General features: G+C 39.5%; 1 protein-coding gene across 1 annotated transcript in view; it reads left to right on the top strand.

The window, feature by feature from the left end:
* LOC106076369 (cyclic AMP-dependent transcription factor ATF-6 alpha-like) overlaps positions 1-16,352 on the top strand; it is a 37,930-nt gene that overhangs the window by 3,756 nt on the left and 17,822 nt on the right. Inside the window, 1 exon segment of the mRNA XM_056041973.1 lies at positions 13,924-14,051. Coding sequence (XP_055897948.1) covers positions 13,924-14,051 — 128 coding nt within the window.

The raw sequence follows: 16,352 nt of genomic DNA, 5'->3' as shown, positions 1-16,352 counted from the left end.
GTCCTGACCTCGCGCAGAGACCCATTTTAAGTTGATCTACCACAGAATGGACGGGGTGAATATCCCAAGGTGTACAGATTGAGATGACAAGCTCTGTAATATAATATTTTGTCACTAATACCTCACTTGTCCGCTTCAATTATACTACTCGTCTGGGTCAGTGCAGCACGTGTCGGCAGGCAGCAGTTTCAAAACAGTTTCCCCACATGTTCATTATCAGCGCGTAAGTGGGGCCTTTGTTGTCGTACGTTTTGCAGCTAGGAAATCCCGGCGACAGACTGTTGGGACATTTCGTTTGTACTTGCGACCACGTGGTTTGAAAACTGATGAAATAATAGGATCTAGATCTATAAGCACAGGTCTACATTTTCAAAATGCTATCTAGTGTCGATTTGGGAGTTTTGTTAAAGTTCAAGGACGCTCTAAGTTCCTTGTATTGGTCTGATCTGGTTGTACGTTTTACCGTAGCTCAAGATTAGTCGAACTAGCGAATTCTCTTCAATTAATAACTCTTAAACAGTTACTAGGGTTAGTACAGTGTACCGTCTTATCCACTGACAATCACAAGTTAGGTTGACTAGTTTAGCAGTTTATCGAGTTTGTATTAATTCATTTCTTTTGGTTAAGTATTCGTTGATTGGAAACCTTATTGAAAATAGAAAGTTGATGCATATATGTTCATGTCCCTTAGACTGATATTAATGATACAATTCAACGATCTAATGTTATCCTCTGTCCAATATTAAGGATGTGATGTCCTGTGCGTCCTTTATCCTCTGTCCAACATTAAGGATGTGATGTCCTGTGCGACATTTATCCCCTGTCCAACATTAAGGATGTGATGTCCTGTGCGTCATTTATCCCCTGTCCAGCATTAAGGATGTGATGTCCTGTGCGTCCTTTATCCCCTGTCCAACATTAAGGATGTGATGTCCTGTGCGTCCTTTATCCTCTGTCCAATATTAAGGATGTGATGTCCTGTGCGTCCTTTATCCTCTGTCCAACATTAAGGATGTGATGTCCTGTGCGACATTTATCCCCTGTCCAACATTAAGGATGTGATGTCCTGTGCGTCATTTATCCCCTGTCCAGCATTAAGGATGTGATGTCCTGTGCGTCCTTTATCCCCTGTCCAACATTAAGGATGTGATGTCCTGTGCGTCCTTTATCCCCTGTCCAACATTAAGGATGTGATGTCCTGTGCGTCCTTTATCCTCTGTCCAATATTAATGATGTGATGTCCTGTGCGTCCTTTATCCCCTGTCCAACATTAAGGATGTGATGTCCTGTGCGTCCTTTATCCCTTGTCCAACATTAAGGATGTGATGTCCTGTGCGTCATTTATCCTCTGTCCAATATTAAGGATGTGATGTCCTGTGCGTCCTTTATCCTCTCTCCAACATTAAGGATGTGATGTCCTGTGCGACATTTATCCCCTGTCCAACATTAAGGATGTGATGTCCTGTGCGTCATTTATCCTCTGTCCAATATTAAGGATGTGATGTCCTGTGCGTCCTTTATCCTCTGTCCAACATTAAGGATGTGATGTCCTGTGCGACATTTATCCCCTGTCCAACATTAAGGATGTGATGTCCTGTGCGTCCTTTATCCTCTGTCCAACATTAAGGATGTGATGTCCTGTGCGACATTTATCCCCTTTCCAACATTAAGGATGTGATGTCCTGTGCGTCATTTATCCCCTGTCCAGCATTAAGGATGTGATGTCCTGTGCGTCCTTTATCCCCTGTCCAACATTAAGGATGTGATGTCCTGTGCGTCCTTTATCCCCTGTCCAACATTAAGGATGTGATGTCCTGTGCGACATTTATCCCCTGTCCAACATTAAGGATGTGATGTCCTGTGCGTCCTTTATCCTCTGTCCAACATTAAGGATGTGATGTCCTGTGCGTCCTTTATCCCCTGTCCAACATTAAGGATGTGATGTCCTGTGCGTCCTTTATCCCCTGTCCAACATTAAGGATGTGATGTCCTGTGCGTCCTTTATCCTCTGTCCAACATTAAGGATGTGATGTCCTGTGCGACATTTATCCCCTGTCCAACATTAAGGATGTGATGTCCTGTGCGTCATGTATCCCCTGTCCAGCATTAAGGATGTGATGTCCTGTGCGTCCTTTATCCCCTGTCCAACATTAAGGATGTGATGTCCTGTGCGTCCTTTATCCCCTGTCCAACATTAAGGATGTGATTCCTGTGCGTCATTTATCCTATGTCCAACATTAAGGATGTGATGTCCTGTGCGACATTTATCCCCTGTCCAACATTAAGGATGTGATGTCCTGTGCGTCCTTTATCCCCTGTCCAACATTAAGGATGTGATGTCCTGTGCGTCCTTTATCCCCTGTCCAACATTAACGATGTGATGTCCTGTGCGTCATTTATCCCCTGTCCAACATTAAGGATGTGATGTCCTGTGCGTCATTTATCCTATGTCCAACATTAAGGATGTGATGTCCTGTGCGTCCTTTATCCCTTGTCCAACATTAAGGATGTGATGTCCTGTGCGTCCTTTATCCCCTGTCCAACATTAAGGATGTGATGTCCTGTGTGACCTTAAGTCGTGCGTGTAACTGTAGTATTAACGTTCAAACAACCCACTTCCTGTCTTGTAGAAGATGAAAGTAGTAGCTGAGTTCTCCAGTGTACGCTACAGCTTGAAACTCACATTCTGAGAATGAGTTCTTGAATCTACCAGTAGCAAGAATTTCGTTTTTAATTGAGGCTTGTATGGCGTGTCAACTCTGTGTTTCTCGAGTAATCAAACACTGTAGGACGGTGGTATGGTTTTCTTAAAGGCTATCAGATAGGTAAAGAATGGAAGTAACGAAGGAGAATGTTAAAAAAAAAAGGCCAAATAAAAAAAAAAAAAAGCTGACGGGGGAGATGCTTGAAAAGTTTACTTTAAGGGGGTTTGGGGAAGTCAAAAGTCAAGTTCCGTTGACTTCGGTTCTGCATATTTAGGTGTATTAGCGGCCCCCGAAAGGGGAAAAGACGCTATTAGTTTTGTGCGAAATGTCTGTCCGTCCGTCCCGTTTAGATCTCGTAAACTAGAAGAGATATTGAAAATCCGACTTCACAATATTTTAGACCATTCAAAGTTCTGATGCAACGGCTACTTTTTTTTTCCTAAAAGCGAAAATTCTAATTTTTAAAATTAATTATGCAAGCAGTTTTTTTATAAGAAAAAGCTAATTAGTATGCATTATATGTTAGACCTAATTTAAGACGAATAGTAATCTTATAAACATCATTTTAGTGAACATTTTTTCTATATAGCGGAATTTTTTTTTTTTTTTTTTTTTTTTGAGGATTCGAATATGAGATTGAGCCTTTTCAAAACAATTAACTTATTTAGTTCGAACCGAGGGTCCCGGGTTCGAATCCTGGTGAAGACTGTGATTTTCAACATCTGAGTCTACCCAGCTCTAATGGGTACCTGACATTAGTTGGGGAAAAGCAAAGGCGGTTGGTCGTTGTGCTGGCTACATGACACCCTCGTTAACCGTAGGCCACAAAAACAGATGAACTTTACATCATCTGCCCTATAGACCACAAACTACTTAGGCCAGGTTCACATCTAACTTTACATTCACTTTCACCTATCCTTTGATCTGCGGGACGGTTGGGGCACTACACAAGATCTGTTAACCTTCTTTCTCCATTCTTATCTCTCATTTGTCTTTGATATCATTTCATTCGGATTTTCTTTCTGAAAATATTGAAGCCTACCTGGGTGGACCACTGGTCGTGCGGTTTGCGCGCTAGACTGTCGTTTGGATTTATCGACGATCGAAGGTTCAAACCCTGCCTGCTCCCATCCCCCGTCGTCCTGCGGGAGGTTTGGACTAGGAAGTAAACTATCTTCAACTCTGAAGGATTATCCGAATTATGTAAAACATTTTACTTCGGGGGCCGATTTTGAGTTTGTGTTTCCACACAAACTGTCTTTTGTAACCTTGTTTTTGTAATGTTTTTACACTAAACTAAATAATTGGTATCTGGAATTGATCATGAAAAAAAAAGGAGATTTTTTTTTCAACACAGACTTTTGACTCAGGTCTCCGTCTTGTAGAAATTAAGCTGTAGGCCTCTAATTTATTCAGGCAAGTTGTCTTGCTATTATACCACTGTCTTGCTGCCGGTACACATTTTACTAATAGATTAGGCCAGGTCAAAACTAAACAAAGCATTGAGACATTCTCTAATGACTTAAACGAAGATTGCTAAACCTCCGATTACTTTGACCTAAGTTGAATGGAATTCTATTTTTAGAAACGATCGGGAATCACAAAGATGTTATTCACATATATCACATCGCTATTACGGGCCATTGCTGTTGTGTGTCTTATTGAAACTCTGTCCCACCAACACAGTAATTGAACGGTCTTCAAAGGTTTACTTGTCCCAACACTATTGATTGTGTGCTTTGTGCACAGACCTAGACCAACAACAGCCATGTGTTTGATCGTATAGATTTTATTGGACTTAGTAAAACAGTGGTCGTATCTGTGTGGATAGGGATACATTGTTACACTTCAAGTTTCTTTTATTTGGTTAGCATCGATTTTGTGACTCGCTGTGGTTTGAATGGTGTGCTCATAACTGACTACTAAACGTGGAAGTTTTTGAAAGTTAGGCATGCTCCAGACAAACATGCACTTGTATTGCAAAACATTGGGCTTAAGACATAGTGTTTTCATGCTAGATTATAGTCACCTTTATATTAAATAGTAATATTTTGTATTGCTATCTAGCTAGGGCATGAATGCTGAGTCAGGGTCGGCCTTAGGCATAGGCAAACTAGGCAGCCGCATATGGCCTCTCGATTAGTTGGGGCCTTGCTCAGGACTCGAAGAAAACATTTTTTTTGGAGAAAAATTGCAAAATATGGATCAAATTTCAAACATAGCAGAACTTTCTGGCTCTAATTCTACTAGCCTAGCTCTGAGTCTCTACGTTGATTCAATGTCTATTCACAAATGTTTAGATCTACTTGTTAGATTACATATGTTAGAAGACCTTTGTTTCTTCCTTTTGGTGAAATGTCGAGACCTCATTTCTACATTGGTGATGATGAAAGTACGACGCTCTATAAATATAACTTATTTATTGATGTAGGTGTAGATAAACGAAAGTTTTTAATCCATTGCGTCTTTTTCGGTCTTAATTTTTGTTTTTTCATTTCCTTTGGGGCAACCCAATTCACTTCGCTCAGGGCCTCCAAATACCCAAGGCCGGCTCGGATAAGATCGTGGGTTGGAATCTGGGTGGAACACGTTCCCAAGTTCAGTCACCTCTTTGAGAGTGTCCTCCCCTGTTGAAGGGATTAGTACTTGATTATGTCTACATCTACGGCAGTGTACAGACAGACACAACACGCTTGCTTGCTAGTTTGGTTTAGATCTCCAAGCATTGGCCTGCTGATTTTTCTCATCCCCCCACATTTCCATATGGATGTCTGCTATCGGTGTATTCTTGTCCCCCCCCCCCTTTTTCCACGTTATGGTCACGCCGCCTTAAGAAATGTTTGGGTCAACGTCTCCTGCTCCACTTATTGCAGCTCAACTAATGATTAATTGTGTAATTAAAGAGATCCAGAGGGTAATATAAGAACAGTATCTGCTGAGCTAGAGATCTATATAGTCATTGTTATTTTCTGTCTCTAGATACCTTCGTGAGTTAGTCACGTGACTACTAGATCTAGTTGACAGTGAGAAGACGAGCTGGTTTTCTATCCTTAGACACACACCTAGCTGTGTCCAGGAAAATGAGGGATGCGGCGAATAGAGGCGACTTCGTACAATGTCGTAAAACTATCAGACCACGTGGTCTTACCAGTAGTGTATTGATGTGCCCAGCCCTTCCCCTCTCCCCTTACCACTGGGACCACTTAACAAGATTTCAATCGGTCTGTGTTCAGCATAATTATAGGATCCGTTTTATCTCTCTGAGATTATGTTGTGGTGGTGTATGGGACATGGCGTTGCTTTCTTTGTTATAGTTCAAAGTTCAAATCAATAACAGTTTGACTAACGGAGGATAGAAGGATAAAGCTAGTGTTTTCACTTCATTTGTGGTAGTTGATCTACCCGATGGTTGAACTGCCGCCTCTCCGTGCTACGTACACACATAAGTAGACATCTCTCCAGTACTATTTATTTGACTTTCTTCTCTTGCATCTCTTAGACTTTCAATCATTTGCTCGACGTAATAGTTCTCTTATTCACGTTTCGTCATAGTGCTTTCAGTTTTTATTCTGCCCTTCCTAATACAAGAGCTTGATCTGTTTCTGTAGCACTGGGATAATAATTGAACAATCTTTTGGCTACTTTTTAGAAACTTTTCGGTTTGTTTGCCTCATTTTGTTATGTAGGCCTAATAGTAAAACGCATTTCTTATATCACTAGACTCAATGTTGATTTCTCTATGATAGTCTACCCACTTTTTGGTTTGATTTGACCTATATCTTGCTTGACATGTGTGATGTATGGAAACGAGAACTCGAAGTTATTGGCAAGCTATGTGCTGTTTGACTGAACTGTTTCGTCCCTCTTTCTTTTTGGACAGTTACCACATTGTGGTTTTACCATTAACATTATTTATAACTGCAATGGACTTAGACTCCCCCCCCCCCCCTCGCTTTTCGGCGCATTGGGAGGCAAGTTGACTTCATTAAGATCTGCAACTGGCAATGTCTGAAGCCTCTTTCCACCTGGTGTCCACTGCTCTGAGGTCCTCCATGAAAGTGTAGCGCCAAGTTATACGCTATCTGCCGGCCCCGTGCTTGGGTGAGAAAGGAGGAGGGTTTGTCGTGGGGTTAGCGAACCCACCATGTAAAACCTCAATTGCTCCAGAAAAGGCGAACTTTAAACATAAAGACTGTAATGGGGTGAGACAAAAATATTGGATAATTGAACAAAATTAAAGAAATACTTTTGTTTAAATGTGACTTTGAGTAAACAAAAAAAAAAAAACTATTTGAAAGATAGCATTGAGGTATATCTACATGTCTTAACATTTTCCCCCTGGACATGTATAACGTATAATGAATTTCTTGGAAATGTTTCGCCCAACTATACCGAGAATAGATCATCCAACCAAATCTATAGTCAACTAAAAATAGTTGAAGCTATTTTTATCGTCTTCCGCATGTTCGGTTGGTTTTAGATTATAGCAAGCTAAATCTCATGAGATCTACAACCTAGTTGACAGACTTAGACTACGTTCAGTCGCCAGTCTTGTTGTTTTAGGTAGACCTTTTCTATCGCTTTATGACTTTGTTTCTTTGAAAAGTGGTCAAATGTATTGGATCTTAGTTCGTGTGAAATAAGCAGATTTTAAACTGCTACACTTTACACTCCATTTCTTGAACTTTACAACACAGTTTCTCTATAAGTACACTGTGTTTGTGTTATTAGTTTGTATAGTAGCAATTAGAAACGAAACACGCAATCAACAAATGAATAATGGAATCTTAATTTTTTTTAGAAATGTTGCTCCTTTAAATTTGATGTCTTACTAATGTATTTAAATTGGGTTGCCCGGTTCGAACCTATTCTCTTTGTAGAAGTGCTTGAAGCCGCGCACGTTATAAACATTGGTCATAGCAATTGTGGCTTGGTTTCTTATCTAAAGTTTAAGAGCGTCTTTTTAACACATCAAAGTAGATGTCACAACTTTCTATAGACCTCCCGAGCGATAGCCAGACACCAATAACACAAAGCTTCCAACCTATCTAGGACAATGCAATGAAACAGCTTGAAATATCAGCACGTGGTTAACAATTCACGACTGTCCTTTTGGATGAACAAAAGGTCACGTCTGCTCCCGCTGTGATATCTCCACACACCCTGAACGTTGCATGGGATACTCTCGAGTGTAACCCCTTTCACCTGAGATTTCGTTCCAGTGACCATGTTTACGTCTGGCCATTATGACACCGTCATCCTGATGGAAGATGAGCACCTAGCTTTAACAAGTGGGTGGTGACACTTTGCAATTTGTTTGTTTGAGTCCTTCATGTCATACTGTGATTACATTTGTATAAAGCTTACATATCAACTCTGTCTGTCTGTCTGTCTGGTAAAATGTTATTACACGTTATTTCTCACACATCCATTCTCGGATCAAGTTGAAGCTTTGCACAATTATTCATTGGCGTAGACAAGACATGAATCAGTAAAAAAACAAAACAATTAGTAAATTAATTGCTTGTATTTAATTATCTTGTTTGATACCAACATGGTAAATTAATCATTCAGTATTCACAGATGTGTTTAAATTTGCAGGGTTTTGTCCCCTTGGCTATTTGTTAACGCTATTTCTCCCACATCCATTCTCGAATCAAGTTTGTACTTAAAAACTTTAAACAATTATTTATTGCTCTTAACAAAACACGAATCAATAAATACAATAACCAATTAGTTATTGGTAATTAATTGTTTTGTTTGATATCTAGTAAGGGAAAATCAAATCTAATCAAAAGGAAATAACTTAAACATTATTGAGAGACATAGTTGTTAGTGCGGAGTTCTTCCCCTTAGATAAGCTTTTTTTAAGAAGGATTTCTTAATATTTTGCTTGTTATACAAATTTTGTCCTATAATATCATATTGCGGTGTCAGCTTTTTACCTGATAGGGCAGTGGAAAGGAATATTATACTAACTCATAACCTGCCTGGGCAGTTGAGTGAGGCAGCAATGATGACGCTTTGACTTTTAACGCCACCTGTTTTGGTCCTCTGTTCTTCACAGCGAATCTGCAAAGGATAGGGAATTCTAGAGAATTCTGATGAACCTGATTGCCATCCACCCATTTTGTTTTTACTGTCTCTACTGTAGCAACAACGCCCCCGGGAACTAATCGATTTCGTTGTATAACTATGTGGGTATTGTAGACTATTTAGAATAAAGCACCTTCATTATCAGATAATGTTGGAACCATTTGATCCTGTTTAGTGGCTGCCGTGCCTTTCAGCAAGCCACTCCACTATACAATTATTGATTTAACATTAACAAAAAAATTAAGCTTGTTTTATGTCTGCTATATCATATAGAATCTCCTGTTGCTGGTCGAGATGTCGAATATAATGCGCTACAGTGTTGCTTTCAGATCAACCTCCACATTGTGCTCTATATCTCTTGGATGTTTCTTTTAACGACAAGGACGTCAAAAATATCTCGTCCTTTACTAGATTTGGAAAATTGACTAGCCCTAACCCACAGGCCACTCAATAGCCCTAACCCACAGGCCACTCACTAGCCCTAACCCACAGGCCACTCACTAGCCCTAACACACAGGCCACTCACTAGCCCTAACCCACAGGCCACTCACTAGACCTAACCCACAGGCCACTCACTAGCCCTAACCCACAGGCCACTCACTAGCCCTAACCCACAGGCCACTCACTAGCCCTAACCCACAGGCCACCCTCGGCTTTTCTTTTTCTCCTGTGTCCCCCTTTGTTCTTTAATCATTTTAGACGCACTTTTTAAAAGTAAGTGACGTTTGTACATAAAAGTGTTTTCCACTAAATATACAGACGGATGAATTTAAATCTATTTATACCTTACATGATTACATCATCATCATCATCAAACTCCATTGGAGTGAGGGCTTGAGAGGCTCAAATCCTCTCTTGCAAAAGCCTTGGACAGAAACCCTGCTGTCTTGCGTAGCGCATACATGTTACCATACAGGTCGAGAATGATTGGTTTCCCAGACCTGTCGAGACGGAGATCAGCAAGTCAGGGGGAGATCAGCAAGTCTGGGTTTAACAAGAAGAGACACGGTTTCCTCTTCTTCCCCGCAGCCGGGGGCACCGTGAGTCAAATTTTAGCCATGGCTTTGAGAAATATGAGCCAACAGGACAGTGGCCTGTCCTGCACTATGCTATAATAACTTGCTCAGGCCTGGACAGCCTCCACCACGGGGAAGTGCGGTCAGGGCGCCTCATGCGCTCCCAGACTCCTCTGACTTTTCGGGACTTTTCCCGTCGCTCAAACCACTTTTCGATTTTTATTTTTTTGGTCTACCTTACATATCTAATTGATATGGTCTAACAGGGACATCTGAATATTTTCATTTATAGTACTGCACAATTTATACTAGTAAAGTATCAAGGTTTGATTAACTTTTAAAGATATTCATTTCATTGACAGTAGTTTCTTCATCGTATTACGCTTCCATTGCTCAGTTCTAAAGGCTTGTAAGCATGTAGACTTTTTTTTTCTTTCCTCGCGTTCATTAAATTAGTCTTAGAATTGTTTTGAATACTTTGATTGTATTGACATTGTTGGTTAGTTGGTTATATAATCTAGGAATGGTTGGATGGCATAGTCCAGTGTTTCCCCAAACTGTGTTCCGCGGGGCCTGAAGAGGTGTTCCACGAGCTACTGGAAGAATTAATTAGTAGGCCACCACGTGAATTAATCTCTCTAACAAAGTGTTCCGCTAAATACTTAGAATGTGTGGAGTGTTTCGTTAAGGACAAAGTTTGGGAAACCCTGGCAAAGTCAATGTTGAGCTCCACTCCATTCTGGTTGAGGACTTCACCGTCAGGAATGGGTAGAATACGGAGCAGTCTTGTACAATAAAGAGTCTTGGCAATGTGTAGTAGGCTTGTATAAGTAGTGACCGTCTAGAAACGACAGAAAATCACGTCCATCAAAAGAAATAGTACACCGTTAGGAATGGGTAGAATACGGAGCAGACTTGTACAATAAAGAGTCTTGGCTTGTATAAGTAGTGACCGTCTAGGAACGACAGAAAATCACGTCCATCAAAAGAAATAGTACACCGTTAGGAATGGGTAGAATACGGAGCAGACTTGTACAATAAAGAGTCTTGGCTTGTATAAGTAGTGACCGTCTAGGAACGACAGAAAATCACGTCCATCAAAAGAAATAGTACACCGTTAGGAATGGGTAGAATACGGAGCAGACTTGTACAATAAAGAGTCTTGGCTTGTATAAGTAGTGACCGTCTAGGAACGACAGAAAATCACGTCCATCAAAAGAAATAGTACACCGTTAGGAATGGGTAGAATACGGAGCAGACTTGTACAATAAAGAGTCTTGGCTTGTATAAGTAGTGACCGTCTAGGAACGACAGAAAATCACGTCCATCAAAAGAAATAGTACACCTACACTTCGATGGTTTTCTTTCCTTTTTTTTTTTTTTTACAGCGCTTATATAAGTCGCTCGCTCTGTATATTTCTTGCATGTTAGAATTTTTGCAGTCGTTTTTTGACCGTTTCCACACATCCAATCAAATTTTACATGCTCAGTGACAACACATAAATCAACGAAAAAAATCAACCAATCAAATCAGTTAGTCGTAATTCATTAAATTTGTGTTTATCAAGAAAATGCGCAAAGCTGAGGGGAGATAAGTCGCGGGTGATATATAACAAGACCTTTCCACAGCTGAGTGAATTCCAATGTCTCGGTCATAAACCTTCTTGATGACACTGTTAGGTTGTTTGAGTAGCAAGAGTCGTCGAAAGGTTTGCCAAAGTTTAAGAATAAAAAAGAAAAAAATAAATACAAGAAAAATAAATATGTGTATGTATATATATTTAAAAAAAGGTATAAAAAATAGAAAACGCTTGTATTAAAATACACTAGAAAGTAGGAGAGAAAAAAGAAACTTTTGGCTGTGAGCTCCAGTGAAATTCACACTAAACGTTTTGATTATTTTTTTTTCTATTTTATTGTCTACTTTTCTTTTAGCGCGTTTTTAGTAGCCTCGAGTTTTGATCTATTTCTGGAATGTGCAATCAATGTTAAGGTCATGTAGCGAGCAACCAAAGACATTAGCCTTGACATGATAGTTTTGTCTCACTTAAATCTTCAGGAGAACAAATAAAAAGATCTGTCATTAGGACTAAGGTAAAGATAAGTAGATATTGAATCTAAGAGGACTAGTGAGATAGGCAGACCTACTTTATTGACATGGAGTGCAGTAAAAAAAACAAAAACCTACCAAATTAGAACGTCACTATTAAAAAGAGGGGGGGGGTATCGATAACATCTAGATCCTTTTTAACTTTGACCCTTAATATGTTAATCATACTTTATAATGACTTTATTGTCATCTTTCCCGCGGAGTTCTTTAGAGAAACATTAAGACAAATAGAAGCGAGGAAGCTGAGACGTCGCTGTACACAGAAGTAGTTAGGTCTGTTTCTTTTAAAGTAGGTTTATCACACAGCAAACGTCGCTGTACACAGAAGTAGTCAGATCTGTTTCTTTTAAAGTAGGTTTATCACACAGCAAACGTCGCTGTACACAGAAGTAGTCAGATCTGTTTCTTTTAAAGTAGGTTTATCACACAGCAAACGTCGCTGTACACAGAAGTAGTTAGATCTGTTTCTTTTAAAGTAGGTTTATCACACAGCAAACGTCGCTGTACACAGAAGTAGTCAGATCTGTTTCTTTTAAAGTAGGTTTATCACACAGCAAACGTCGCTGTACACAGAAGTAGTCAGATCTGTTTCTTTTAGAGTAGGTTTATCACACAGCAAACGTCGCTGTACACAGAAGTAGTTAGATCTGTTTCTTTTAAAATGTTTATCTCACACCAAACAGGCTTGACTTCACTCCTTCTTTCTCTCTGTCTCTCTCTCTGTCTCCTCAGTATCTCTTACTGATATCATTGACAGTCAACTGATCGCATGTAATGATATTATTCTATCGTGTCCTATAGAACGCTATCGTCTTCCCTCTATCTCCACCAAACGTTCAAGTCTGGACACACACACACACACAGCTCGACTCTTGTTACTTGAGCTGGAGACTTGTTGCAACATCTGATCGTCTGGCTTTAGCAAGAAGTTTTTTTTACGACTATTGTTTGTTTTTTTTTACTAACATTTTATGAAATTAAAACAATAGCGTATTCGTGCATTGGTCCCATTCAATACATGTTTTACTGGTGTTTGCAGTTTTAATGATAGCATATCATATGTTCAGTCAACTCTATATATCTTAATTAAACAGAATCAATTTATAGTTTTACTGAACATTTATAGGGATCTGTTGTACAGTAACTGTTTGTTGAGATTTTGGGATGATTTTATTATTGATAAACCTTTTGTAGTTGCTATGTATTTACATTATCCCCCAGCCTTCTAGTTATCTGTGATGCTACAGTTCATTATAACCTTGCAGAGCACGCATCAAGAAAAAAAAAAAGTTAAAAATTAAAACAAAAACTCCCCTCTAGTTTTGAGCAACATTGCATCACTAAGTTTGAATCAATCCTAACTGTACACAATTACGTAGCTACTCTCCTGGTCTTGCGACTTGTATACACCTCTGCTGGATTGCTTGCTTGCCATTCACACTTTGATAGAAACCAGAAAAAAAAAAGTTGCTTAAGCCTGAAGGCCGACATGTTTTGCCACTGAGCAATTCGAGTACCGGTAATTACAAGAAAAACCTATAAAATACTTTAGAAAAAAAAGCTGATACGAAGTGTAATTGTGTCAAATAGTTTGGATCAGTCGTGTAATTAAATTTGTAATATATCTAGATCAAAAACATTAAATCTGTGCTATTAAAAATATTTTTTCCAATTGTTTTTGTTTAGCCCTATTTCATGCTTTTAGCTTTCTCAATACGCTATGATCCTTGTCCCGACCATAAAAATCATGAGCATTTTAAATTCAGACTTTCTTGATTCAATACCCGTTCCTTTTGCAAAGCAATACCAGCCGTTTACCGGTTTTAAAACAAAAAAAAATATCTTTATTTTTATGAAATGTTTCTATCGAGCTGGCTGTAGCAATATACAAAACCTTGATATAACGATGTTTTAACAATATATGTTTGGCCTTGGAACAATGTACTTTTTCTATGGTCTCCTGTATGCTAAGATCTCTGTTGTTTAACTTGTTTAGATCCCAAAGAGCTGTATCTGACGGACCTGGTGGGCAGCAAGGATGCCTCCTCATCCTCAGATTCTGGATTCTCGACACTGGATGACTTCCAGGATATGGATAACGTCACCGACCTGGCCAGCTTAATGGTGAGTTGGTAGATTCGTAGTCAAGACATTTATTTTTTGTTTACTTCATTGTGCTAGGCATGTGAACTTAGTGATGTCATTAATGAACTCACTCCATGAGCAACCCTGTGTACAGACTTTGTAGGAACCAGAAGAGTTCTGTTCTGTTTCTGTATGTCTCCCAATAAATATGTGATGGCTTCACTTTAAAATGTGTATGTATTTTATCAGGGCCGGTCTTAGGCATCGGCAAACTAGGCAGCTGTCTCAGGCCTCCGATTGGTGGGTGCCTCCCACATGAAGAAACATGTCCCCAATGCTATTTTTGGAGAACACTAGGTTTTTATTAAATTGCGTAATTCTATTTTTTTTTCGCTGTTTATTATAGATGTTTTATTTCATTTGGGGTCATCAAACTCAATTCGCTTAGGGCCTCCAGTTATCCAAGGCCGGCCCTGATTATACTTAGACGCATGAACATTTGTTAATTTAATTTTGAAGGGCCCATAACCTAGCATAAGCAAGCAGCTAAGCACAATAATCCTCATAATAAAGTCTTGCGTTAGTAGTGGTGACAGTTTTGACCTTTGACCTATGCCTTAGTCTGTTGGACGTTACGGCACCATGCAGGATTTGTCAACCGTCTTTCTCCATTTCTGTCTTTCAATGGCAGCCCCGTCCATCCCTGTCTTCCCATCGCTTTCTCTGTCTGCCTCTTCTTCTTTTTCCTGAACGAAGGTCTTAGCGCGGCCCGAAGATCTTGTAATATGGCCCAACAGTTCAACAATTCTAATCTATCTTATAATGTTGTTTTTTTCTTCCATGCCTTGTCTTTAACTAAATTGGTAGATAGCTGTTCCTAAGAGAAGAAAAAAAAAAAGGGGGGGGGGTGATTTTTCAAGTTCGTTGTTCATATAAATTAATGCAATCAAAAACCTTAGTGTATTTTTTTTTAAACAAACTATCTTCTTGTATTGGTCATGTTCGGTTTCTTAAAAAAAGGGGGGGGGGAGGGGCAGACCTTCAATGACCTGACCGCCGCCATACCAACAGTAACCTTTTTTTTAAAAAAATTCAAAGAAACACCTTCTCTTTCTTCTACTCATTTGATCGTATGCGTTCAATACAAAGCTAACATCCAAATTGAATCTAGGCTTATCTAGCTATATTAAAATGCATATTTATTGAACCAACTATTTGTCAAACATAGGTCGATCCCCGGATGTCAATGCATGCTATTTATAGGTTCATTGTCTGGTAAATTAGCGAGTGTACAAATATAAGTGTCATCGATCGCGTAAGTTTCGTGTCATAGACTCTGTTGGGTAAGCCCCTCCTGTGGTTTACTTACTACCTATCTCCGTGCAGGGGTGAAGGCGGAGGATTCACGTGTAGGCACACGTGCCGGTTATGCGTGGCCTAGATTTCGGTGGCTGCACTTGTAGGTCATGGTACGGAGATAAGTTGACGGCAAACCAATGAATGGCGAATATTGCATAAACTTCCACGTGCCAAGACATAGATGCAATCTTAGATCACTATGTCTTCTGGTGAATGGAACTAGTGTGATATATTGTCTACAAGCCATAATGTTGAATGAAAGTTTCACACTGAAATGAACGGACACATAGAAACACACAATAGTTATTAGTTCAACAACAGAAGATTGAAAACACATCTCCATTACACGCAAAACTGTTTAGAGGGAGGTAATTCAATCTTTCCCCCCCCCCCCCTGAAGATTGATCTAAAATTAAGCTGTAATAGAAGAAAGGCAATTATTGTAATCATCAGTGCTGCTGAAAGAACTCAAGTCTCTGAGAATAAATGCTGGCTTAAGTTGGCAGGGGGAAAGGAAAAAAAGACTTTACCATACTAAACGTTTTCATTTTGTTAGATAAACAGGATCTCCTCAATAGTGCAAAGGGGGTTATCTTTTAGAATATCAACACTGAACACATTCTCGGCGATAGAAAGGATTTCCATGCAGAGACCGGTCTGGTGCACATGTAGATATCTCACTGTACAAAGGAAGAGAAACACTCCTCAACATGGAAGATTACTAATGGTGGTACACAAAGAAAATCTGGCTGAACACAAATCTTTTAGAATCAACTCTATACACTAATGGTTTGCTTCACTTGGTGTCTTTCTGTTAGACTTAGATGTATTCTTTTTTTTTTTTTATCCATGTCTGACTTCAGGCTTTTGTAGGTTTGTAAGCAATTTGATTTCCTAGTCCTTGAAGCTGTTTCCTTTTCGTCTTTTGGTCCTTGAAGCTGTTTCCTTTTCGTCTTTTGGTCCTTGAAGCTGTTTCCTTTT

This window comes from Biomphalaria glabrata, chromosome 9 (assembly GCF_947242115.1).
Source record: "Biomphalaria glabrata chromosome 9, xgBioGlab47.1, whole genome shotgun sequence".
NCBI classification, from domain to species: domain Eukaryota; kingdom Metazoa; phylum Mollusca; class Gastropoda; family Planorbidae; genus Biomphalaria; species Biomphalaria glabrata.
Note: the sequence above shows the minus strand (reverse complement) of the source record. Positions and strands in the feature narration are given on the sequence as shown.